Source organism: Python bivittatus, unplaced genomic scaffold, assembly GCF_059951505.1.
Source record: "Python bivittatus isolate LINGU-HERP-01145 unplaced genomic scaffold, Pbiv_v1 ctg000330_np1212, whole genome shotgun sequence".
Lineage (NCBI taxonomy): Eukaryota > Metazoa > Chordata > Lepidosauria > Squamata > Pythonidae > Python > Python bivittatus.
Window position 1 is genome coordinate 10,689,330 of NW_028277058.1, and position 27,554 is coordinate 10,716,883.

At 37.4% G+C, this 27,554-nt stretch overlaps 1 protein-coding gene across 9 annotated transcripts in view; it reads right to left on the bottom strand.

Annotated features, from left to right (window-relative positions):
* Positions 1–27,554, bottom strand: part of ST7 (suppression of tumorigenicity 7) — a 109,355-nt gene that overhangs the window by 11,113 nt on the left and 70,688 nt on the right. For all 9 annotated transcript variants that reach the window (XM_088141696.1, XM_088141695.1, XM_088141694.1 and 6 more), the window contains exons 7-11: positions 27,216–27,370; positions 21,187–21,284; positions 15,604–15,718; positions 7,762–7,834; positions 6,238–6,340 (exon numbers count right to left, since the gene is read on the bottom strand). In XM_088141696.1, the coding sequence (XP_087997822.1) occupies positions 6,238–6,340; positions 7,762–7,834; positions 15,604–15,718; positions 21,187–21,284; positions 27,216–27,370 (544 nt within the window). The remainder of the gene's footprint in view (positions 1–6,237; positions 6,341–7,761; positions 7,835–15,603; positions 15,719–21,186; positions 21,285–27,215; positions 27,371–27,554) is intronic.

The window sequence follows — 27,554 nt, forward strand, 5'->3', positions numbered from 1 at the left end:
ATGGCAAGTGCCATGTTCTACAGTTCTTGAGGATCACAGAAAACAATAAGCAGCTCTCGCTTTAAAAACATACAGAAAAAGGTTTTTTAAAATCCAAAATATCTTTTGTCCTGAATTATGTATAAATTGAGTATATGAAACAGTATATATAAGAGATTGCAAGAAAGTACATTTGGGTTAAAAGTCTCTCTACAAAATATAGGTCAAAGTAAAACTATGCATACATATAAATTTTAATCAGATTGCTTTTTCAGAATTATTTTATTCTGAATATCAGTATCACCAATTTCTAGCAATCCATTAATGTTATAACCAGTGAAGAATACAACATTTAAACCATTAAATTTTTAAAAAATGTTTTGTTCCCATTGCTGAAAATAATATAAGCTGATTCTTTGTTTGACTTCAACAATATTGTAGTGATCTGGAGAATTGAACTAGTGTGTTCCCTTTTAAACAGGACTTTTGATTTTTTAAAGATTATTCTCATGTTTATGTGTCTATTTAAAATTCAGAAGGAGTCTGGTAGCACATTTTCAGACTAACAAATTTTATTAAAAGGCATATGCTTTTGTGAGCTACAGTTTATTTCATCAGATATACAGAGTGGCTAAACAGATGTATGATATCAGTTGGGACGAGGTGGGAGGGAAAGAGTGGTTATGCAAATGCAAGTTACATATGAGACAGATTACAAGTACCTTATTAATTAACAATTTTAATATGTTAAAAAGCCACTGTATTTGTCAATGGGTTCTTGATAAGTGAGCTGTAGCTCATGAAAGCTCATACCTTTTAATAACATTTGTTAATCTGAAAAAATACTACCAGACTCCTGATTTTTGGCTACCATAGATTAACCTGGCTCTCACCCTAACCCTACAATATTTAACTACTTAATGCAGCTCTCATCCTACAATATTTAAACTAAGTACTTTACTTAATTCATACATTGCTAATTCATTATTTTTATTGTTACCTGGCTTGTTTGTCCAATGTGGATGGAAAGGAGGCACAAACATTTAATTATTATTATTATTTTGTTATTTTAATTGTACAAATCTCCCTGGAAGTAATTCTTGTGAAAAATGGTATGTAACAGGAAAAAATATTTTTTAAAAGAAAATTATTTCAAGATACAATGTATTAAAAAAAACACCTAAATACACTACAAAAATATAATTAAACAAAACGATCTTTAAATTCATAAAAATGGAAAGAAAAAAACAAAGAAAAAAAATCTACCTTATATATTGAACTTATTAATTTAATATATAAGACCTAACAGGAAAAAAATATACATTAGCTTAAATTTTGTAAAACTCAAACAGAAGCAATGTCTCATATTGTCTTTTCTGTATATCTGAATGTACAATTTTAATATGGATAATTTATAAATTTATACATTTCATAAACATATAAATAGGAATGTTAACAGTACAAACGATGGGTGATTGAAAGTGAATTTCAGTGTTTTCAATGTCTGAAAGGTATATTCATCTTTTCTTTGCTTCTTTTTACCACATATGCTCTCAGTGCACATGCTGAATATCATGAAGCCCAACTGAATACACTCTGTATCTGAATGCCCCGTGGTAACATTTTTATATGCACACTGTATTTCAATTTAATCAAATCTAAACAAAGCTAGAACTGCTTAAAAAAACCCATAATTTATATGGGAGAGCATGGGAACAACATGATGTACAGTCATATATCCATTCCCATAAGGAATATGCTTTGGGAAAACCCACCCCAAAGCTAGAAACCAAAGCAGGTCATAGAATTTGTGTCTGAAGTCTATATCTGAGCCTGCTGCTGAAACAGCAGCTTCTCTAAAAAATTATTTTGTTTTCCCTGTGCTTCAAATGAGACTTGGAAGTGTGTTTCCCTAATTCGCTTCCTCCCAGCTCCCACTCTTCTCAGAGGAGAAACTGGAGAAAATGCACCATCCCTTACAAGTGGTCTACCCCACTGCTATGCAGGCAACTTCTGTTCATTGATCAAGCAGTAAAGTTAGGAGAAAGATTGTGATGCCATAATAAATATTTGGAAGAGGCCATGGGTGACAATGAAGCAGGTGAAGGAACCTGCTAGAAGTGGCTTCCAAATTAAGCAGATTATAACATGGCAGACTCGCAGAAGAAGAGGATTATTCACAAATTATTTGAATGATATTATGATAAAATGATAAACATCCCAATTAAAATGTATCAAAAACAAGTGACAGGATAATTTCTTGAACTTTTGAAATGAAGTTACAATCTAGTGCTATATATGTAGAAGGGAAAGTATTAAAATGAGTATGAGTAGAGAATAAAATATTTAAGTAGCATTTTGACAGACTGAATTTTTATTATAAGAGCTCCTATAACGTAATAGAAAAGCAACTACAAGTTATGATCAAAAAACATAAATTAACAGAGACTAAAGAACAGACTGCATTTTCAGAAACATCAAATTTTCTAAATATTTTATGTAAGATGTGCTGTCTCTAGCAAGTTTAGTGATTAACTAAATGAGTAAGTGACTGAGTGACTGATTATACAGGCTCAGTGACTGTTATAAATAATTAAAAGGACTTTTCTATGATATCTGTTAAAGACTTAGGTTGACTAGACTGCTACAGTTCCAATATGATTTTTTTTTAAAAATCTCATTATTATTAAAAAACTAATATTCCTTTTATTTTTGTAGTAATTTCTGAATATATTAAAACACAAAATTTTGAATTTGCTGTATATTGTGCATTCCTTACTGACACCTAAAGTGGGCCCTTGGTTCTTGTCTTATGTCACATGGGGAGGGGTATATTTGAATTGCCCTGTAGTGTCAGCAAGTCTTTAAAGAAAAATGGCAAATCAGCTACTTCTCACCACATTGATTCTTAGTGTATTTACTGCTAATATATATGCCATTCATTCCCACAACACCAGGTGGTTTACAGAGGTATAATACCATAATAAAACCTGTCATGATAACATGCATAAAACTTGAAAAGTCCTGGGTGAGAAGATGTGTTTTGACTCTTCTAAACTGTAACAAGGATTAAATGCAGAAGAAGGAAATAGTGTCAATGAAGGACAGAAATGTGCCCTCTCCTTTTTGCAGTATATAGACTAGCAAGGGCAAGACTATACCATGCAATGCAAGCAATTTCTAAAGCAGGTAAGAATAAGGACATACAGTCAGGTCCAGAAATATTGGGACATCAACACAATTCTAACATCTTTGGCTCTATACACCACCACAATGGATTTGGAATGAAACAAACACAATGTGCGTTAGCTGCAGACTGTCAGCTTTAATTTGAGGGTATGTACATCCAACTCAGGTGAACGGTGTAGGAATTACAACAGTTTGCATATGTGCCTCCCACTTGTTAAGGGACCAGAAGTAATGGGACAGAATAATAATAATACATCAAACTTTCCCTTTTTAATACTTGGTTGCAAATCAATCACAGCCTGAAGTCTGGAACGCATAGACATCACCAGACGCTGGGTTTCATCCCTGGTGATGCTCTGCCAGGCCTCTACTGCAACTGTCTTCAGTTCCTGCTTGTTCTTGGGGCATTTTCCCTTCAGTTTTGTCTTCAGCAAGTGAAATGCATGCTCAATGGGATTCAGGTCAGGTGATTGACTTGGCCATTGCATAACATTCCACTTCTGTCCCTTCAAAAACTCTTTGGTTGCTTTTGCAGTATGCTTTGGGTCATTGTCCATCTGTACTGTGAAGCACCGTCCAATGAGTTCTGCAGCATTTGGCTGAATGTGAGCAGATAATATTGCCCGAAACACTGCAGAATTCATCCTGCTACTTTTGTCAGCAGCCACATCATCAATAAATACAAGAGAACCAGTTCCATTAGCAGCCATACATGCCCATGCCATGACACTACCACCACCATGCTTCACTGATGAGGTGGTATGCTTAGGATCATGAGCAGTTCCTTTCCTTCTCCATACTCTTCTCTTCCCATCACTCTGGTACAAGTTGATCTTGGTCTCATCTGTCCATAGGATGTTGTTCCAGAACTGTGAAGGCTTTTTTAGATGTCGTTTGGCAAACTCTAATCTGGCCTTCCTGTTTTTGAGGCTCACCAATGGTTTACATCTTGTGGTGAACCCTCTGTATTCACTCTGGTGAAGTCTCCTTTTGATTGTTGACTTTGACACACATACACCTACCTCCTGCAGAGTGTTCTTGATCTGGCCAACTGTTGTGAAGGGTGTTTTCTTCACCAGGGAACGAATTCTTCGGTCATCCACCACAGTTGTTTTCCATTGTCTCCCGGGTCTTTTGGTGTTGCTGAGCTCACCGGTGCATTCTTTCTTTTTGAGAATGTTCCAAACAGTTGTTTTGGCCACGCCTAATGTTCTTGCTATCTCTCTGATGGGTTTGTTTTGTTTCTTCAGCCTAATGATGGCTTGCTTCACTGATAGTGACAGCTCTTTGGATCTCATCTTGAGAGTTGACAGCAACAGATTCCACATGCAAATAGCACACTTGAAATGAACTCTGGGCCTTTTATCTGCACATTGTAATTGGGGTACTGAGGGGATATCACACACCTGGCCATGGAACAGGTGAGAAGCCAATTGTCCCATTACTTTTAGTCCCTTCACAAGTGGGAGGCACATATGCAAACTGTTGTAATTCCTACACCGTTCACCTGAGTTGGATGTACATACCCTCAAATTAAAGCTGACAGTCTGCAGTTAATGCACATTGTGTTTGTTTCATTCCAAATCCATTGTGGTGGTGTATAGAGCCAAAGATGTTAGAATTGTGTCGATGTCCCAATATTTCTGGACCTGACTGTATAAAAGGAACAAATATACCTTTTAAGGACAGTTGCACTGGTGAAATTCAGAACTACTCGCCTTATGAAATTCTGACTGTTGCTAATGTAACATGAAAAATGGAGTAGAGGTTTTAAATTCACATTTTGACATTCTAGTTGACACTGACAATCCACCTGATACAGAGTTGTACATTCTTATTAAAAGAATGAGGAAATGAAAAAGTAAATGTATTCATTACTTGTGAAAAGTCTTAATACCTAAAGAAGGAAAGCTCCCACAAATGGTTTCAAAGAGGAACCCAGGAAATATTACTCAAATTCAAAAAGCAGATCCTGAAGTTTAAAAAGATCTAGCTGAAGATTTGAGCAACTGTAATTGGCGCAACACAGTGGCAAGGGCAGAAGGCAGATCTTGCAGATTGCATTGCAGAAGGAAAAGAAAAAAATGTAGTTGCACAGAGATTATTTAGCATATACAGGTAAAGCAGGTGAGTTTACACATGCTTGCCCAGTGCAAAAGCTTCAGTGTCAAACAGATATCATGTGGAAACATTAGATAAATGTTTTATTACTTCTTACTACAAATACAAGATTTACCAATCAAAATAGTTCACATTTTAGCTGTGACAGTAGCTGTCCAAAGGGGATTGGAGTCCAATAAGAGTCAAGATCTTGAGAATGGAGAGATTTGCACTCCTGAAAGAGGACCCTAAGTCCAAAATGCTTTGGGCAATTAAAATAAAAGTTGACTTCCAACTAGGATTTCTTCTCTTCATTGTTTGCCATACTGTGTCCATCCCAATTCATTCTGATCCTGTGATTGTTAAAATGAGGTCACAACCTTCCCTGGTCACATACTCTCAGCCTTGCTGTCTACTGAGAAAGAGAAATGGAACCTTGTTTTGCCAACATTCCTCCCTGAGAATTAACTTATTACGGCTTTCCTGTTAACAGCAGTTGGTCAGTGACTGAGCAGATAGGATGAAACTACGCGGTTGTGTTTTCTTATCTTTCTAGCACTCTTAAGATCTTATGAGAGTAAGCTAAATGCTGCCTGGAACTACACTGACAATTTCATCCATGTTTATTCAGAAGAAAGACCAAGTGAATTCAATGAGCTTTATTCCTAACAATGCTACATAAGTGCAGCCAAAAGTTGTATACATCTTTCTGCCAGAGTTATATTTCAGGCATGACAAGAAATGTAAAGGGCATCTGAAAAACGAATCAGCTTAAAGAATGAGGGGAAAGATGAGAGAAGATGGAGGCAAGAGAGAATTTACTTCTAAGTTAAACTATACTGTGACTTGGTTGGATTTTTTTTTTTTCAGAGAAGGAGGCACAACTTGACAATTAAGTTGCTACAACCTATTACTTAAATTCATTTTGATTCTTGCACCAAATAATAATGGAGATTCACAACAACTCACTTTTGGCACATGTGGATTAAATTCTACTGCTCTGTGAATAGCTTCTACTGCATTCATTTCTGCTGTGCTCAGACCTCTTCTTGAAGCTGCCTCTGGAGAAAACCTACACAGAACAAAGAGAAGAGAAGCATGGAGGTCACTTTTGGCACCAGAAAGAAGTGTAAAAGGAGGATCTAAGTCAAAGGGGTCTGTGAAACCAGCCTAAGCCAGTTCCCTCAGCTCTTACCAAACCTCCATGGCAAAAGAACATCCTGAACAACCAAATTATACAGAGGCTACTGATTAAAAATCCCAGCAGAAGTCAAAAGCATGTTTGAAACTAATCATAACAACGTTCAAGCAGTCAAAGTTCTATTTCTGTCTGCCTGCTAAGCTAGATTTGTTCTATGTGTTTGCTTTTAAAATCTGGACCGAAATCCTCGGGGGGGGGGCAGGGGGAGGTGTAGAGAAAAAAAAAGTGCCAGTAAATTTGTAAATTACATTTTAGGAAGGCTTCAGGAATTCTCAACCCAATGCCACTGAGACAAGTTGAGTTGAAAGCCTGGTGCAGCAGCAGTAGCAGGTGATCTACTTCCAGCTGCATCCATTCCTGATCATGTACCCATACTGAGGGCAAATATCATCTGCCCCAGAGAGTGGAAGATGGGGAGAAAAATACCCAGACCATGCAATCTCTTTCTCACCTCACACCCCACGGCTAACTCCATAGCTGTACTTGGCAGGCAGCCACCACAGGGAAAGCTGTGACAAACCTAGCCCTGCCCTCCCAAGCTGGAGTCGCTGTGTAGGGAGGAAAGATGTTGCAGTTGGTACTGGAGATCTACAGGACAAAAAGAATGAAAGAAAAAAAAATTACTCAGGTCTTGAAGTGCACATACACTACAATAGCAAACTCTCTGAAAAAAGGAGGAAGGAAAGCGGGCTTTCCCACGCGGCCTGCTTCCCACCCACTCAGCTGCCGTCTGGACTCGTGAGGCATGGTGATGGTGGGACGCCTACTGCTTGGATTTGCTGGCCTCCACCTCTGACCAGAACCGGGCTCCTGTCTGGTGCTGTACTTCGACAGCAGCCATGTGAGAGGGCCAACCACCTTACATAGCTACGCAGAGTTATGTTTTACATATGAGATAAAAGGACATCGCTTGCCTGACAGGACTTCTTATGCAGTAAGCACTTGGTCTGTCTGCCTCAAATAAAGTTTAGCCCCTTCCCAGTCCAACATCACAGTTATCATTCTGCTGGTAAAGCTACATTGCCAGAATTACATTTATGGCATTTAAGCTTCTTTTAGTTGCAGAAGCGGCTAACAATACCACCTTGAAGCTGCTTATTTTTCCCAATTAAACAATATGGAATTCATTGTTATCCCCACAGTACCCATTCCTGGTAGTAAGTCTACTGCAGACATATGGCAGGCCTAATGTTTTCCTGCCAGGACGAATAACCTTCAGCTATGAAAAATGTTAAATGTTTAATAAGTTCATAGAGTAAAATTTGAGCAGGCAGGAATTCTTCCAAACTTACTTGTCAGAGACAGCTCTAGCTTTGAGAAGGGCAGCTGTGTAGCATATTGTTGCTGATTTTGGTAAACTTATATCTGTTGGAAAGAAAATAAAAATAAGAACGTATGATTCTTCCGTTTCATGTGTGAGTGGGCAGCTAGAGAAAATGAAATGATAAACGAAGAATAAACAATTCTCAGTAAAAGCTGATTTGATGAAATGAGAAAACCTATCATGAACTATATTAGGAAAAGGGCTTGCAACTAAATGTTTCTCCATAAGCTGAAGTGAGTTTCAGTGTAAGATAATTATCTACATTTTCTAGTTCTAATGACTAACCCTGGACATGGTATATTGTCAGAGAATCGAATTCTGGAGTTATTATTATTTTATCCTTTTATTACCATACAGTACTGGAAGACAAGTGTTGCAATATTTTTATGCCATGAAGAAGCATTCAGGATCATAACTTTGATCTTGAACCTGACCTTATTAAATGCTAAGATAGGTAGTACGAACATATTTGCCCATATATTTTTTAAAAATTAAATAGTTTGTTGGTTCACTGAATCCAGTAATTAGTTACCATTCTGAAGCCTTCCCCAACACAGAGCACACAATTCCCACCTGGTGTAGCCAAAGAAAAGCACCAAATTTGGGAAGGCTGCAGTATTGTATTTATCTTCTCATAAATGGGTCCATCATTTTCAGATGCCTTATGGATGAAGGAACACTGTGTATTAAATGTTTGCTGCTCGTCTGTCTGTTACATTTCTGTATAAAGTAGTGTGGCGTACTTGAAATACCAACAGTATACACTGATGCTGAAAACTAAGGTTTCCATTCTTTGCTTTCCCTTCCTTTGATCCTTCTTCCCAGAGATATCTCAGATACTGGAAATGAGCCAGGCTGGGGGAATAACCTGAAGTAACAGAGCATGCATAGGTAAGGTGGGTAAGGGCTCAGGTTCTTTCATCTATGACTTCTTGTTAAAATAAGATGCACATCCTTCTCATCTATGTTATAGGTGACTACATTAAAGTTCATGGAGATACATAATATATTAAGCATGACTGCAGCTTAAGTATAACCTCCATTAGTCAGCTATTCTTAAGGTTCTTTGGAATTTAAGAGGAGTAATGTACAGTACTTTAAAGCTGGTTGGCATCTGTAGTACATGTGCAGATATCTCCAGAGACAGAAAGAGAAAACAGCCAGAGCAGCAATCAGAAGTCAATCAAGAGACCGTTCATCCATTTACCAAAATAGAATATGCTTAATCAGTCTCAAGCCACCAATACGAAGGTTTAGTCCTTGAATCAAACCATCTAATTTGTGCATCCAAACTGCTGTAACTTCACTGAAGTTGCTCTTATTATTTATTTAACCAGTTGATATCCTGCTCTTTTCATATTCATAGCAACTAGACAAGATAAATCACTGAACTCCTAAAAGAGTCAAGCAAACCTAATAACCACAAAAACAAGGAGACAAAAATAAAGATGAAAAACTGAGAGAAGTAAGCACTTCCAGATTCAGAACTCCAACAGTATGGCAAATGCTACCAAACGTTACATGAAGCAGCCCGCTCTATGGCATCCCACTGACATTTTAACAGAACAGTGGTCTGAACTAGATTGGGACTTCTCCATTCAGTATGTGGGGAACCTAACGGTCACCCTCAGCTTTGCACCAATCAATCAACCAACCAACCAACCAACCAACCAACCAACCAACCAACCAACCCCCCCACCCACCCACCCCTAGTCAGGTTTTAGATTTTCAAAATTCCATTAGGGTCATGGAGAAATTTATTTGATCCACTAGTATTCAAAAATACACATAGAACTTTATTTATTTATCAAATTTGTCACTGCCCATCTCGTGAAACGACTCTGGGCAGTTTACAATAAGATAAAAATTCATTAAAATATGACATAAAAACAATCCTAAAAATAAATAGGTTCCAATTTCTTTAATTTTGTTGTATGTGCACATTAGATCTAAATATTATTTATGTAGTGCAATAATTTTAATCTGGGACATGAGCTTGCTGGAACCTATATATCTTGGGATAATGTGTGGAAAATCCCACTATTTGTCAAGGAAGGCTCTATGATTCACTTTGCAAATGGGCTGAAGATCTGATCTTTCCTGAATCAGATGGGGCCTCCAGGATCGGAAGTAACTGATTTGGAAACTTCTGGACACTAGCTGCTGGGAAAGAATAGAATGAGGGAACTGTTGCCTCACGTGTTGTATCTGATTTTGCTCTGACTGGCCGTCATAGGAAACAAGATCCTGAACTTGAATTTTTTTGCAGCCGGGCTACTGTATCAGATAACAGAAACAATATCAGAAGTTGTGGTTTTGTATTCATCCAACACAACACTTATAATAATGTTCTTGTAATGTGGTATATCTGGGCTACAAAAAATTCAGATGACCGCAAGATGGAAGTAGAGTTGGGGTTTTCAGTATCTTCTTGCTGCCATCTAGAGGTTGCCAAATCTGAAAGACCTAATATTTTAACTTTTTAAAGTTTTAGATTATTTTAACTGTAACAGAATGTGTGTATACACAGACAGAAACATTGCTGTTGCATTATATTTGTTTATGTTTCACCAATAAACCTTTTTTAAAAATTGAAAAAATGTAATTCTATCTAAGGATCCCAGATATGTGTTCTGCTCAACTTTCCTTTTAAGTAGTAAACAGGCTTTATTTACAAGCATCATGCTACTTTTTTAAACACACTTAGGTCTGGATTTTGCAGTCTGGTTGAATGGAATCAGGAAAGCTAGTGAATATAAGATCATGGTTTTGTTCTTTCAGCTTCAGCAGATTTGACCAGAGAATCCCTACACAGTCAATGTCTCTGTAGTATAAATATCTTTAACCAAAATTCAGTTATAATTATCATTTTTAGTTCTCCATTTTATTGCTTAATTACAATTAGATCGTATTTAGCAGCAAAGCTAAACAGGCTCTCACTGAGTTTAATACATATATGCTGATCTATGACCGAAATAAAGATTGGACTGTATTTAATACATAACTTGCTTTCAATAACACTAAAAATAGCTGTTTTAATAGAAAATAATTTAGTTTTATAGTAAGACGTAAAGGTCATGGCTGCTCTAATTTCTTAATAATCCTGCAAATAACCTATTTCTTCTGAACTAAAAGCTCTTCACCAAGTCTTAATTGCTATAACACAGATGCACTTTTAGCCCAGAACTCAATAATGTTTATAGTTGAGTAAATGCTATTTGTATCATAGCAGCTGGCAGCATTTAGCAGTCATTAGCTATCTTGAAACAGGTAAGCAGAGTCAGAACTGCCATGATATCTCAGAGTTGTGAAGTAGACTGGGAAGTCTAAAAAATATCCCAAAGAAGGCAACAACAAACTATTTTTGTATCATTACCAAGAAAACTATATGGATGTGTCCAGGTAGTCTCTAGGAGTTGAGCTCAATCTAAGAGATTCTTTAACTTTACTTAAATCTTATTTTCATAGGCAACAATTTTAAGCATCTAGCTTACAGCATATAACAAAATGGGATTATAATTATAATTATAAACCAACTGCCTTTGCCTCTCTTCTCAAATGCGAAATATCTCTACAGCAACATTACTACTACTGTGACATGACTACACTTCTGCATAAATTGGAACAGGATCTACTGGCCTTTCATCAGAAGAAGTGGCCTAATACCCAGAAGTCCATCTAGAATCTAGAAAAGAGACCATTTTTTTGTGTTTGGGAACCACACTTAAGTTTTGCAGGGAGGGAGTATGCTGATGGATGATGGAGCAATGAAGCAAAGGCTGTATCATACATATGGTAAAGACTGGATTTTCTGGCTTAGAATCTGAGATTTCTATAGGGCCAACATCCTTCAACACTGGTAGTATTCATTAATCATTACTGAAAGCTTGGTACCACATGTAAGTGATGCAAAAATAAGGGCCACAATATATAAAGTAATTCTTAGCTCATTTTCATGCTCATCACCATCAAACAGATCTTTCCACCCTTCTGCAGATGGTCTTGATTGGTCTGCTCAAGCACCTAATGGATCCTCTGGCTTTCAAGAAGTTTCTTCTGAGACTTTGCTGGACATTTCCACTGAGTTGTTTGTCATTAAATGAAATGTGGAGGCAGTCATTGCTTTGGACAGGACAGCATCCGAGCAGCCTTTCCTGCTTTTAGATCCAGTGGCACACTTGGTTTACCAAGAAAACTGAAGTGACAAAAGAGATACCTAGAGGAATCCTGGTGGAAGACAAGGAGTGGATCTGACCAAGCATGTGTAAGGGCTCTAGTTTTACCTACACTGGTGATAAAGAGTCACAAAATACCAATTTTTCCTCTGCCCTTATTCTGACCTCAGATAGCTGACCAGCAGCCCTCTTTGAAGTGCCCTGAATTCTTTTAGGAAAAGATGAGTTGTAAAATATTTGCTGGGCCACTGTGAAGAGTTTGCAGTACATTTGAATTATAAAATAGTTAGATCCATGCAAAAGGATCTAACTAGTTAGTTAGATACAGTTCAAAAGGATTCCATAATTAATGGGATCAAAGGTAACTGAGAGGTTGAGGAGGACCAGGAATCTTGCCATAGCTAGTCAGATTTAGTTGAGATGAAAAACGTTATCACCTTGTGAAGTTATCTGGGATGAATTTGAGACTGTTGGTCCTGAAGAAATAGACATGGTCCTTGGTAATACCATCAGTGCCTTCTGTGGTTAGATCCCTGCCCTACCTGGCTGGTGAAAGCCTCCAGGCCAGTGATAGGCTACTGGGTTGGAATGATAGCAAATGCATCCTTGAGGGAAGGTATAGTGTTACTGACCTTGAAAAAGGCAGTGTTATGCCTTCAAGAAGCCTTCATGGTTCTTCAGATAGCTTGGAGGACCACCACCAAGTCTTAAACCTTCCTTTTATAGCAAAGGTTGTTGAGGAGATGACAGAGCTGAAATTGGATGGCTCTAGAGGAGATGGATTATTTGGACTCTTTTTGGGTGGGTTTCATGCTAAGGTATGGTACCAAGACACACAGATTGCTCTGGTGAATGACCTATGGCAAGATTCCTGGTCCTCCTCAACCTCTCAGTTGCCTTTGATCCCATTAATTATGGAATCCTTTTGAACTGTCTCTGAGATTGGAACAGGAAGTATAGTATTACAGTTGTTCTTCTTCCTCTGGGAACTGTTTCAGTTGGTGATGATGGGAGGGGAGTAGTCACATCCGAAAACCTTTTACTGTAAGATACCACAGTGCTCAACTTTTTCTGCTCCATGGTTTAAGCAGCAGCGAAAGGTCATCCATCAACATAGGGGCAAATATCACAATACTCAGTTGTTCATCTCAATTTCAGGCCAAACAGGAGATGTGGTCAAAGCATTGTCCCAATGCTTGGAGGCTGTCAGGATCTGGATGGGGATGAACAGACTCAGGTTCAATCCCTGCAAGATGGAGTGGCTGTGGGTTCAGAGGCCAATGAGTCATTCATTTTAGGCAGGATTGGTTCCCTCATTCTAAATTACTTTATAATCTGGAAGTCTTCTTGAACTCCCAGCTCTTGCTAATTAAGCTGGTGGCAGCTGTGATGAAAAGGATGGCAATTGTTTATATGGGAGTTTGTTTCTGCAGCATATTGACTATTCATACTGTATGTTGTGTTAACTTTTATTATACAATTCGAGTGTTTGTCCCTTAAAGTTGTCTGTGAATAAAAATGGCCTCCAAGCCTATGTAATAAATAAGTAGCATGAATTTTATTAAATTTTAAAACCCAAGTTTACTAAATCTTTCTGACACTTCCAATCCGCTGTTTTGATTTTGCTACAAAGGACCAAGTAAATGCCCTATTTATAAGCAAATGGTATGTGATTATGTAGCCAATTTATACAGTGCACTTGGCAACAAGTCAAGGTCAATGGGGAAACAATGTCAACAATAAGATATGCACTGTTACCAGCAAACATAATTAAGGTTTTGGAGTTCAGCAACTGTCACCATGGCACCTCCATTTAATCCATACCATAAGTTTACTTATCTTTTTTTTTCCTACCCCAGAAGCCAGAGCTTCTTTTTCCTTAGAATACTTTCTACTGTAAAAGCAACATCCTTAAGAACAAAAGCAGCTAAAATCCTTCAGTATTAAATCAAAATAAATGTCTGAAAAGAACTCAAATGCAGTTAGGCAGGGGTTCCTGCTCCCCACACTTTTTCTCCTGGTGGGACATATCTGGAATTTTGAGGACAAGTTGTTGGCTTTCTAGCAAAATGTCTACTTTCAAAGGGTCCCAGTTCAAAAACTACTTGCCATGGAGGACAGATGGCACAGATTTATGAAAATGCTATTCCTTCTAGCTCCGTCTATCCCTGCAGATCTTTTCCCTTTTTTCAAGGTGGTAGGAATACTTCCAAACAAAGCACTTATTTCCTAACAAAGCTTATGGAATCTATTTATGGACCAGGGGCATTCTTAGAGATAGAGATTATGCTGAAGGTACTTTTCATGATGCAAATTCTTCATTATTTTTAATGTAATTTAATTTAATTTTACTATTTAAAATGTAAAAAGTCAAGTGGGGCAGCAAATATAGAGGTGACATATGGGGATCTCTGGGCCCCCAAGTGCCCCCGAGTGCCATGCTGAGGACCACAGCAGTTGGAACTCTCAGAATGCACACAGCAAATTTTGGAGGACTCTAATATCTCACAGAGCATCATGTATGTTTAAAGAGAAATCTTGCCAGAAATAGATTTTATGTTAGTAGGACAGGCACCAAAGAACATCTCAGAAGGCTACTTGAACTAAGAAACATGAAGAAATATTAAATCAGCATGCTTAGAGGAGATTGACCAAATGATCCAGTGGTGCTTATGGCAGTATTTCTCAATCTCTGGTTTCCATCTATTATATTTTAAGTTTTAAGCCTTTATTTTAAGCCTTTTTATACTGTATTCAAGCCTGTGGCAGTTCTTTTTTTAGCTGAAACCTCACACAAAATGTCTCATAGTCTGCTGCTTTGTAAGGATCTGTGGATTGAAATACTAATCTAATGCTATAAAGATAAGGAACAACGTACTAATTTACATAACTGCTCAATAACCTCATTTATATGTCATCCAATAGCAAAAGGTCTATGGGTGGCTTAGCATAAAAATGAGTATGTTCAAGTTTAAAAAAATGGATATTTTAGATGCCCCTCAAAAATCAGCTATCCAAGGAAGGAGGCAACAGAAACTGCTCTGGCCAGAAGCAATCTTAGATTCTACATCTGTAGCTTCTGCTACTGCTGGAAGAAAATGCCTCTGCTTGGGCAAGTCCTTATTTCCTTCCTCCAAGACTTCCTGAAAACTCTTATCTGAACCTCAAGAGTTTGAGCGGCACTTCTAAAGGAAGAAAAGGAAGAAGAAAGTAATAGTTCTTGCTTAGGTACTTCTAACTTTAACTTAGGTTCTGATGAAATTGGAAGACTTTTCTGTAAAGTAACAAGATGCAGAATCATATTTATACCTTACAAATTCATATAAGAGTCAGTAAAACTCTGAAGTGGTTAAGAAAAAATGGAATAATGAGGGGAAAGAGTAACTGTCCTTCACTACCACAACATTTAAAAACTAGATATTATGGATTGTATGGAATTATTTGAAGGCTAAAGCTAAGCTACAACTTACTTTAACTGCTTAAGAAAACTCTGCAATATAAATAAGAGAAATACAGAACACTGAAATTTCCCTCCTTGAACATGATTTTGTTAGAGGACATTGCTCTCTCTTTTCTTTGTTTTACACCCATACAGACCCAGAGTATCAGGGTATACAAAGAGCTACTTCACTTACCATCATATTTTGCTAAAACAGCTTGAACGTCTGCATATGCTTGCAACTCCAGCAAAGCTTCTAGCAAATTTTCATGGATGTTGAACATACTAAGAAGAGGGAATTCTTTCATCAGCTATAAAAATAATAATAATAATAATAAGCTTAGCATTTAGCATGGTATCTTACATTGCAAATATAAAATCAAATTATAACGACTGCTCAAATTTAATAATACTGTATATCCACCATTCTCTGAACTCAGAACATGAAAACCATTCACAGGAATATATGGTTAGTTTAATAAACTCAACAGCAGCAGGATTAAAACAGTGTACTGAAATTCTTTAGTACAACCAGTACTGAAGTAGATGGGCTAAATAGCCTAACCTGATAAACAACATTTTTGTCCTACGGTTCAATTTTCTATCTTGCAATCAAAAGAATAGAATGGGTGAACTGGGGCTTAACTAAGCTTCCACAGATCATGCTGAGAACCTGACTTGGATCAACTGAATATTCTGAACTGCTGGCAGGGTGGGGTTAGCCTTCAAGATAAACTTTCTTTAAGCCCAATTGCTTGTGCATTATCAGGACATTTTCATGTCTCTTCCTGATAGAGATCATAAGGGATGGGGGGGGGGGGGAGTTGTTAAATTCCAGTACCACATTTCCTCATTATTTGTGGGTTCCAGAAGCCAATTAAAAACAATAGAAAAAGGAAGGAGCAAAGGATTGAGAAATGATGGAAAAAGCAAGAAGGGTATAGCAGCATAACATCTAAGGCCCACATAAATACATTCATAAAACAAACTGCTGTTAAAGGATTTGGAGAGAACCAACAAACTATAATTATGTGGATGAGTAACAAATGCAAAATATAACCAAGCTGATTAAAAAAAAGGGGGCAATTATCAAAATACAGCAAGAATATGCTAAATTAAATTGATCCCATTCAAGACACATGGACATTTTTCTAGGGATATATAACCATCACATGTTATTAAGGTACATTTTTCTAATTATGCAGCAACAGCTCTTGTGTTCATATTTTTACTTATGAAGATTGGAAAGGAGCATTTTAATTTTGTTAGCACATTAAATTGCATTCTCCAGAGCCAACTTGTGTCCAGAAAAGCCTAAGACTCACTAGATGAAATCTGACTAATCCTCCTTATTCAGGGTCAATGTACATGTATTGAATTATTCAATTTTTATCATTATTAATTTTAATTTTCCAGGATTGAGTAAGAAACTGAAGCCAAGTCCAAGATGTATTCCAATCATGTTCTGCTTACTATAGGAAATGTATTAAAATCAAAATAAGTGTCCAGTCAAATCCTTGAGATCCTTGTATCACAAAAACAGTGGGAAGGGGACAACCTAAAACTGGGTTGGAAAAGCTATACCTTCCTAAATAGGTGAACTCCAAAACCTCTATTTTTCACCTGTTGGTTAAAAAAAAAGTCCTAGATTTTGGGTTAGAAAGAGAAGGCATATCAATTTAGTCCAGCTCTGAAAAACTGTGGTATACATAGGCTATATTTGAATAACAGCACAAAACAAGTGTACTTTTTAAAACAACTTCCATGCATGTAGAAATCTTTATGATTAGGTAGTGAGGAAGAAGAGAGACTGATTAATGAAAGCCCATTGTTATTTCAGAATCAGAAAGCCACAATGACCTACTTTGGGTAAAAGAACAGAATAAAATTCTAAAATGTAGGACATAAATGGTAGGTTGCAAATAATATAATTGAAAGGGCTGCCCTTACTTCATGCAGATAAATTCTGAGACAGTAAATACAATAAGGGACTCATTGCAAATTAAAAATAATATATATTTTTTCCATTTTATGATTCTTTTTCTAACAGCAACTTCCATCTCTCTTCTTGAAACATTCTCTGCCATAAGGATGAGGCATGAAAAGGATAACACAGAAAAGTGCATTGTCTAGATGCTAAGACTTGCAAATCAACAATGATTTTATCAGAAAAGATCTTTTAAAATGTCTTGCTTATCTGATTAAATCAATTTTGGATTGTAAAACAACCATCGCTTTAGTCTTAAAATAAATGCAATAAAACAAGAACACTAATGAGCTTCACAGGCAGAGTTGCCACATTTGTCTTTTAACGTGGAATTATTTTTCAAAATAACTGAACTGAATTACCATGAAACAGGGTAGCCTTATAGGTTGACAGGTAGTGAAAAAAAAAAAAGGTAGTTTTTCTGTAAGAATGACACTATAATAAATTATTTACTGTTTTAAACCCTAAGGAAATATACAAGTTATTTTGCCATCTAATTTGCCATCCCATTCCCAATACAGGATTTCTTTTCAGGCTTTGTCATATATTTTGTGTTTTTTTCTACAGTCTTACACAGGGTTCCTGGTCTTGATACACACTTGGTTTCTTTGGTGCTTTATTCCAGGTTTACCACTATGTTTTCTATACTGCTGTCGTTGAGAATCATAGTTCACGTGTTGACAATCTATATTATTGCTTGGAATGTAGGTATGAAAGCAGGTGAGGTAGAGTTAGTATTTTCCTTCACACAACGCTCTAGAGCGTCCCACTGTAACCTAGTACCCTTTGAAGACTAGGGGGGAAGGCTACTTACAGAAACAGAAACTGAGTGAAGAATGCATAAGCTGATACAGAAATCCTCTGTTGAACAATAAGAGTAAATTAAGGCATACAAATAACCAGGACATTTAAAGCCTGGCATACAATCTAGTCTTACTAGGCCCATGTATGGTCCTTGTGGTGAGTCCAGTTTTTAAAAAAATAAGGTGTGTGTGTGTGTGTGTGTGTGTGAGTGTGTGTGAACTAGATTTGTCAATAAGTCTAGGAAGCCTAGCCTGGAACCATAGGTTTGCACATCCTGTCTATATACATTCTTGGTATAAAGAGAGATAATGAAATTGCATACAGGGATGGGCTGAACCCATTAGCTACACCTTCATTCTAAGATTCCTAATGCTAGCAGCAAGACTGGGAAGAATCTCAGGTTCCACTTCATTTTCCTATTGATTAAAAAGATTGCAATGTTCAATTATTCTGCAAAATCAGCTTATATAAAACTTGTTAGAGAATAACAAAATTCTGACATGGTAATATCCTTATTTACATCTTAAAATTTCATCGAGAGAAAGGACACACAACTTTCTTTGATAAGATGAATATCAGAACATCTGCCATAAATATTTATGGAAACTACAAAAAATGGATCCTTGTGATCAAATTATCCCAATCAAAAAATCTTACAAGGAGTGGAAAGACTTGGAGGGAGAATCATTGTTTAATCATTCAGTTTCCTGCTTCCCACCTTCCACTAACAGAAGCATAAAAAGAAATTCTATGGCTGTCTTATCTACTCAAATGGTTTAAGGTCTACTCTCTTTTAAAGAAAATATGAACGCATTAATTTCTTATATTTCTCTGAAACCTCCATAACAGTTGGCTGTAATAAATTCACAAAGAATATTATTACCCTTTGCCACTCTTTTGTGCAAAAGCTGATCAATCCCTCTGACTGAAATTTGAGAGACATATACATTTATCACTCCAGGACCTATTTTTGCGGCAAATTTCATTACATTCTCTACTCAAACAAAATAGTTTTGCATATTTTAAATGAGGTTAAAGGTGCATAGTTTGAAAAAACTTCCATTGATCTCTATCAGATCTGGCACATTTAATCTCTTAACTGCAATTCAGCTTTCCTGTAAATTTTGGCTGATTTTGTTGAAAAGTAAAAATTCCTTTAGGTGCTTAAAAAAAAAACAACCACCCATTTTAAAAGCGTGTAGCTCAGTGTTGTCCAAACTTGGCCAGTTTAAGATGAGTGGACTTCAACTCCCAGAATTCCCCAGCCAGCATGGGTGGCTGGGGAATTCTGGGAGTTGAAGTCCACTCATCTTAAAGTGGCCAAGTTTGGACAACACTGGTGTAGCTCAAAAAACCTTGCCCTGATTTCTATGAAATTTGGCATACTTCCTCCTACAATATTTTAATTTCTTATTAAAAAACCAAGATACAAGTGTTTGTAGATACAATATGTTTTCCCATGCTAGATAGTAGAAGGGAGATGCTCAGTTTTTTCCGATTCAGTCTTCAGACTGAGGAATGAGAAGAGGTGAAGCAGGCTGCGTTTCTTTTGAAGCCAAGGTTCCAGCTACAAAATGAACTGAATGTCCTTGGATTCTATGCATTTTTGTCATAGCAAATGTAAGAATGTGAATTCGGGATAACCAAGGGAAGCAACAAATGCCACAGGGGTCGTGGCCATAAAGGTTAAATAGTGTATGCTTCCCTCCCAAAGTGGAAAAATGATCATATTAAAGTTTATCTATAATTATAGGTATATTCAGTTTTGAATTTTTAATGCTATCATTTAGATATATGATAGCTGCCCTACTCCAAAAGACTCTGCATGGCTTACAACATCCAATATACAATTTTAAACAATTAAAATAGTTATAATGTATACAATTTTTATTTTATTTATTTATTTATTTATTTATTTATTTATTTGTTGATCCTGCTTTTCATATAGGAGCTCAAGATAGCATTCTAGCACTTCCTCCTCCCATTTTTCTTTCTCACAATTACCCTGTGAGAAAGGTTGGGCTGAGAAAGAGTAATTCACCTAAGTAACCCTGGGCATTTACATGGCTGAACTAGACTTCTCCTTGATGCCATTCCAACACTAAAGCATACTGGCTCTCATCTTGAAAACAGAAAAAGTGAAGAAGAGGCAGAAAAATTTTGTGACATTTTGCCTCTCTTTTGAAATTGCAAATTAATTGTGTTAGTTTCTATTCTTCACATTTCCTTTATTCTAAAAAACGGGATTTTTTTCCTATTCATTAGAGAGCAATTCATGGCCTGCCTGAAGCTACCGGAGTACTTCCAAGGAGTAACAAAAGCACTGATTTTCAACAGTGCACTTTCTTGTGCTTGTTTTTGGCAAAAACAAGAAAAAGAGAGGCACAAGATGGGTACTTTATGCCTCTGCAGGAATCCTTAAAACCATCTTCAGAATTGTCCTTTGGCCCTGTCCCGTGATGTTATCACATTAACCACATAAGGCTCAGAGCCTGGAGGCGGGGCAGGGGAATGCATCACAGAAACCACCTTCTTCAGTACTACATACCTAATTTTCTAAAATACTGTAACTAATCTTTTTTTCTGCTTATTTCTCATCTACATTTATGGTAAAATCAGGGATGATCCTTGGGCTAACACTGTTTCTTCCTCGTACCCTTCATAATAAAGCAATATCCAGACTAGGAGATAGATCTTGAACTCATAAGAAAAATCAGATTTCAATATGGAGTTCCATGTACAAGTAACTAGATGAGACAGAAGCAGTAAACAAGAAAGGACCCAAATCCAAGAATGTCTTCCATCTCTCACCCTGTGCAGAAATATGAGGGATGATAGGAAAAGGACCAGAAAAAAGAAAGCAGGTTAAGCACTCTGGATATCAGCACTGTTTTATCAGACAGGTTGGTTCTATACCAAAAGGAGATTCCTCTCTAAGATTGTGACTAGTTACGCAAAAGACAAATATTAACACAAATCCAAACTCACATCTCTCATCATTTTCACAGCTTCCCTGGTCCTCCCCAGTTTTCTTGCACACATAGCCAGCCTCCTTTTAATGTAGACTAATACATTAGTGTCCCGTCCTGGAAAGAAAGAGAAAGAAGGAAGGAAAGAAAGAGAGAGAGAGAAAAAGAGAGAGAGAGAGAGAAAGAAGAAGAAGAAGAAGGGGGAAAAGGTTTGAAGAGGTTGAGTGTTTACAGAAACTGACAGAACAAAAGGTCTATTTTAACATCTCCAAAGAAATGCCTTCTTAGAATTTATTACGGAATAGAGAAACCAGGTCAGCATAATAAAAAACCGAACTTAAAACCTCTCTGTCACTAATCTCTATCACTCTCATTCTGCAGGGAGATGGATGGTGACAAATTTGAAATATAAATAAATAAATATATAATCAATCAATCGTGTTAGAGAAGATGTGCATTTATTCAAGTGGTATTTTTATCCTTAAGTCTACAATATACTACCAGTTATTGTGAGCACTGATATTAGATCATTGGGATACACTTCACATCACATGCCTATCACAGTATGGTAACTTCCACAACCTGTTTTATTTAGGTAAGTGTTTCTTCTGTGCACCTCCCTCCAAAATAAGAGCTCGTCTGTGCAGCATGCTGCAAAACTGGGCCACCAGTCTAGTTCTGCACTTTGCTCCTATTTTGCTACTGGAGCACCAAAATTCTGACAGGATGGAGAAAATGTGTTTTAAATTAACTATTGCTCCCAGATATTTTTGTACGCTGTAAGCTGCTTGGCATTTCACAGTGATAATATAGGCCTATTTACAGAAACATGCATGACAATCTTAGGAAAGTCACTTGAATTGCTTTCTGTGCACTGACACTATATACATTATACCAGTGTTTCTCAACCTTGGGAATTTTAAGATGTGTGGACTTCGACTCCCAGAATTCCCTAGCCAGCATGGCTGGCTAGGGAATTCTGGGAGTCGAAGTCCACACATCTTAAAGTTCCTGAGGCTGAGAAACGCTGCATTATAGACTGGTAATAGGTACATTGCCATATGTGGAGTCAATTCTTTTTCACATTGTTGATAGCTCACATTTAATAATAATTTGCCAAATCATTTTAAAAAATCCTGATTCTTTGAGCATCTATGCATACATGGGATTAGTTTACAAAAGGGAGGAGTCTGGTGCTTAACAGATTTCCTGCAGCAATTCTGACCCTCCCTGGCAATAAGAACTGATCCTTCTATATAAGGTTATGGACACTTAATATGACATGAGAAAACAAGTGAGATAAATACTAATGAATAAAACTGTGACAACCTTCATAGGTCAGCAAGTAGTAAGAGAACATACTCAGGGCTTTTTTTCTCTTGTAAATCTTATTAATTATTATTTATATTAATATAAAATAATTATATACTATCAAATTGGTCTCAACTCTCAGTGACTAAATAGATAGACCTTAGCTAAAGCTAATTTTCTAGTCTGGATGTTTATTTTATCAATGGTGCTACACTGGCTGAAGATGAAATCTGTCAGACTAGACCATTTATAACCCTGAATAAACTGTAAAGAATTATTCGCCTTAATATGCTAATACTAACTGATTGTGCTCTACATGGGCCTGCCCTTGAAGACCACCTGGAAGCTTCAGCCGGTCCAGAATGCAGCAGGGCGGGCAGCTTCGTGAGCCGCACTGGTCGCCTGTTTGTTTCTGGGTACAATTCAAGATGTTGCTTGCTACCTATAAAGCCCTACAGTGGGGCAAAAAAGTATTTAGTCAGCCACCAATTGTGCAAGTTCTCCCACTTAAAAAGATGAGAGAGGCCTGTAATTTTCATCATAGGTATACCTCAACTATGAGAGACAAAATGAGAAAAAAAATCCAGAAAATCACATTGTCTGATTTTTAAAGAATTTATTTGCAAATCATGGTGGAAAATAAGTATTTGGTCACCTACAAACAAGCAAGATGTCTGGCTCTCACAGACCTGTAACTACTTCTTTAAGAGGCTCCTCTGTCTTCCACTCTTTACCTGTAGTAATGGCACCTGTTTGTCCTTGTTATCAGTATAAAAGACACCTGTCTACAACCTCAAACAGTCACACTCCAAACTCCACTATGGCCAAGACCAAAGAGCTGTCGAAGGACACCAGAAACAAAATTGTAGACCTGCACCAGGCTGGGAAGACTGGATCTGCAATAGGCAAGCAGCTTGGTGTGAAGAAATCAACAGTGGGAGCAATAATTAGAACATGGAAGACATACAAGACCACTGATAATCTCCCTTGATCTGGGGCTCCACGCAGGATCTCACCCCGTGGGGTCAAAATAATCACAAGAATGGTGAGCAAAAATCCCAGAACCACACGGGGGGACCTAGTGAATGACCTGCAGAGAGCTGGGAACAAAGTAACAAAGGCTACCATCAGTAACACACTACGCCGCCAGGGACTCAAATCCTGCAGTGCCAGACGTGTCCCCCTGCTTAAGCCAGTACATGTCCGGGCCCGTCTGAAGTTTGCTGGAGAGCATTTGGATGATCCAGAAGAGGATTGGGAGAATGTCATATGGTCAGATGAAACCAAAGTAGAATGTTTTGGTCTAAACTCAACTCGTCATGTTTGGAGGAGAGAGAATGCTGAGTTGCATCCAAAGAACACCATACCTACTGTGAAGCATGGGGGTGGAAACATCATGCTTTGGGGCTGTTTTTCTGCAAAGGGACCAGGACGACTGATCCGTGGAAAGGAAAGAATGAATGGGGCCATGTATCGTGAGATTTTGAGCGAACACCTCCTTCCATCAGCAAGGACATTGAAAATGAAACGTGGCTGGGTCTTTCAGCATGACAATGATCCCAAACACACCGCCCGGGCAACGAAGGAGTGGCTTCGTAAGAAGCATTTCAAGGTCCTGGAGTGGCCTAGCCAGTCTCCAGATCTCAACCCCATGGAAAACCTTTGGAGGGAGTTGAAAGTCCGTGTTGCCCAGCGACAGCCCCAAAACATCATTGCTCTAGAGGAGATTTGCATGGAGGAATGGGCCAAAATACCAGCAACAGTGTGTGAAAACCTTGTGAAGACTTACAGAAATCGTTTGACCTCTGTCATTGCCAACAAAGGATATATAACAAAGCATTGAGATGAACTTTTGATATTGACCAAATACTTATTTTCCACCATGATTTGCAAATAAATTCTTTAAAAATCAGACAATTTGATTTTCTGGATTTTTTTCCCCCCATTTTGTCTCTCATAGTTGAGGTATACCTATGATGAAAATTACAGGCCTCTCTCATCTTTTTAAGTGGGAGAACTTGCACAATTGGTGGCTGACTAAATACTTTTTTGCCCCACTGTACATGGCATAGGGCCTGGTTACCTGAGGGATTCCTGTCTCCCATTGTATCTGCCCAGCTGGCTTGATCTGGCACAGTTGGCATGCTCTGGGTTTCATAGATCAAACAATGCCATCTTTCAGGGCCTCAGAAGTACGCTTCCTCTGTAGCAGCGACTGCCCCCTGGAATGACCTTTCCCCCTTAATTCAAACGGCCCCATCCTACGGGTGTTCTGAAGGGCCCCGAAGATGTGGCTCTTTGTCCAGGCTTTTGGCAAGGACGACTGATGTCCCCTTTCTTCCTTTTTCTTGTTCCTATCTGGGTTTGTTCTCTCTGCCATCTTTGTTTTGTGTTTTGTGTTTTTTGTATTGTTACTTGTTTTTAAATGTTTTTAACAATTTGTAAATTGCCCAGAGTTGCTGGGAGTCAGGCAGCATATAAATTTTAATCATCATCATCATCATCATCCATCAAGTCTGGGGCGACTCTAAGCGACCACAAAGATTCTCTCCAAAAGGATATGCTAATATTACTATAAAACAGTCATCTTTAAATGGTAAAACTATTTTGTCCAGGTAAACATGGTTAAGATACATTGTGTATCAGTGACCTGAGGCGTTAAATAAAATGTCCAGTGATATCAATAATGTGTGGCATGTTATCTTAATTTAAAAAAGAAAGAAAGAAACCTTGATAGATACAGTAAACAAGTAGAGGAACCATCCCTATCATTTTTTATGGGACAGAATCATGAAGACTCCAATGCACAGATTGGGTTAGAAAGCCACATTAAACCAGATACAACCTGGACCACTGAACGTATCTACGAAGAGCTTCACACGCTATGGGGGTACAGATTCTGACCACCAAGTTTTCCACATTTTGTTATGTTTTAATTTGTGTGTTTAATTGTTTTATCACCAGAGGAGTCCAGAGGTCTTCTGGGTTTTTTTGGTTTTGGTTTTGTTTTTTTTTAAAGATAAGTAATTTAGACTAGTGGGAGCGGACAACCTGTGACTCTCCAAATGTTGCTAGAGTGCAATTCCTATCATCTGTCATTCACTAAGCTGGTAGAGGTCATGACACTTAAAGTTATCAAAAAAGGAAGCAAATATTGCTGTCCCTGATCTGGATAAGGAACAAGTCCTGTCCTTCATTCAATAAAATAATCTTGGCAACCTTTGATTTGATTATTTGATCATGTCTGACAATCATATCCTTCTCTATTCTGCTACTCTAAAGAGACTGCAAGTTCTTTGTTTTCTAGAAAAATCATTTCTATGCAGAAAATCTATATCATATAAAGCGTCCTTCAGAAAGTTCTTGACCAAAACCAACATTCTCAGACTCTGTGAAATGGTTTTCATTTAGGATTATAGGATTTAGAATTCTTTAGGATTTCAAAAGATTCCTTTATTAGGTAATTCATTTCATTCAACATATCTAGAAATTTCACTGAGTACTCTTGACAGGCTAATTTGCTTCTTATAAGCAGCCTCTATGTTCTCAAGCTTTAGTCTTTCCACCATTTCTCCAATATAATCAACATGCAGACACAAAGACATGCAACATTTAATTTTCTGTTAATGATTCAGTCATAATAAATGCTCCTTAACAACAATCCTATTTTGTAAAATATAAACTCTCAGCTTTATAGATATAATGCTAATTACTTGCATTCACCCATTCTGGGACAAAAATATTGATTGGGCTGGAACTTTGCTAATGCACACATACATAGCCAGTTTGAATAATGTCACTAAACATATATTTGGAAAAAATGAGCTGAAAAACATTTTTAGCAGCAACTTCAAATTTTTCATAAGACATCAAGAAGAAAGTCTCTAAATATGACCCCCTTGTTTCTGTTTTACAAGTTAAACAATCAAATTCTTTCAGATTCCTTTTTCGCATGACACATTTCATTTTTATGATTAACCCAACTCACTGTTGTTATTCCATTTTGAATTCATTTTTCTTGTATGCAGAAAGCTGTAACTGGAAACTATTGATTACTTTGTCCAAGAACCTAATGCATATCTAAAAATAATACAATAATCTATTCTTTTTCGATACCTAAAGATATACTCCCAAGAGCTATTTCACATTTGTTTTGTTATTACATTACATTTTTTTGCATTTTTATTTTCTTTCCAGTTCTGCAAATTACGTATGTATATCTTATATTACTGAATGTCACAGTTATTTTTTTTTTATACAGAACCACTGTACTATCCACAGTGTTGAGAATAAATAAATAGAATTCAGCGTTCAAGCTATTTCCCTTAAGTCAACAATTATTCTTAGCAAGTTGCAGGAAACCTGTTTCTCAGAGATCCCTAGAATATTGTAGGAGGAGAGCTGTATTAGTCTATGGTAGCCAAAAATCAGGAGGAGTCTAGGAGTATCTTTTCAGATTAATAGGTTTCTTAAGAGGCATAAGCTTTTGTGAACTATAGCTCACTTCATCAGATGCATGAAGTGGCTAAAGTGATGCAGGTCTTAAATCAGGGTGAGGAAGGGAGTGGAAGGTAACCACCCTGTCTTCCCCTCCCTTTTTCTCCTTGCCTCATCCCAGTTTAAATCCTACATCGGTTTAGCCATTCCATGTGCCTGATGAAGTGAGTCTGTTAATCTGAAAAGGCACTACAGAGTCCTTCTGACCCTAGAGTACTGGTAACAGAGGGAAAGTCTTACTGTGTTGAGCTTCATACTGGGTACCATGGTGCTGTAATTGTTGGCTACGCCTGTAGCAGCCTTCACCTGCTTTCAGAGCCTGTTTAAACAGTTTTTCTGCTTCCACAATTGTTGTTGCTTCCTCTTCTGCCAAGAGAATATAAGCAGTGGCACACCTGTCAATGAAATAACAAAGTAATCATCAATAGGAGAGCTAGAAAAAGAAGAGATATTTGCTAGGATATAACAGATGGACAAGTGGCTTGAGCATGCTTGATTCTTTTAGCTAAAATGCATGACTCAACTGATTGCAGGCATGGAAACTCTGTAAAATGTATTCAGACCTACAGAGCTATCTTA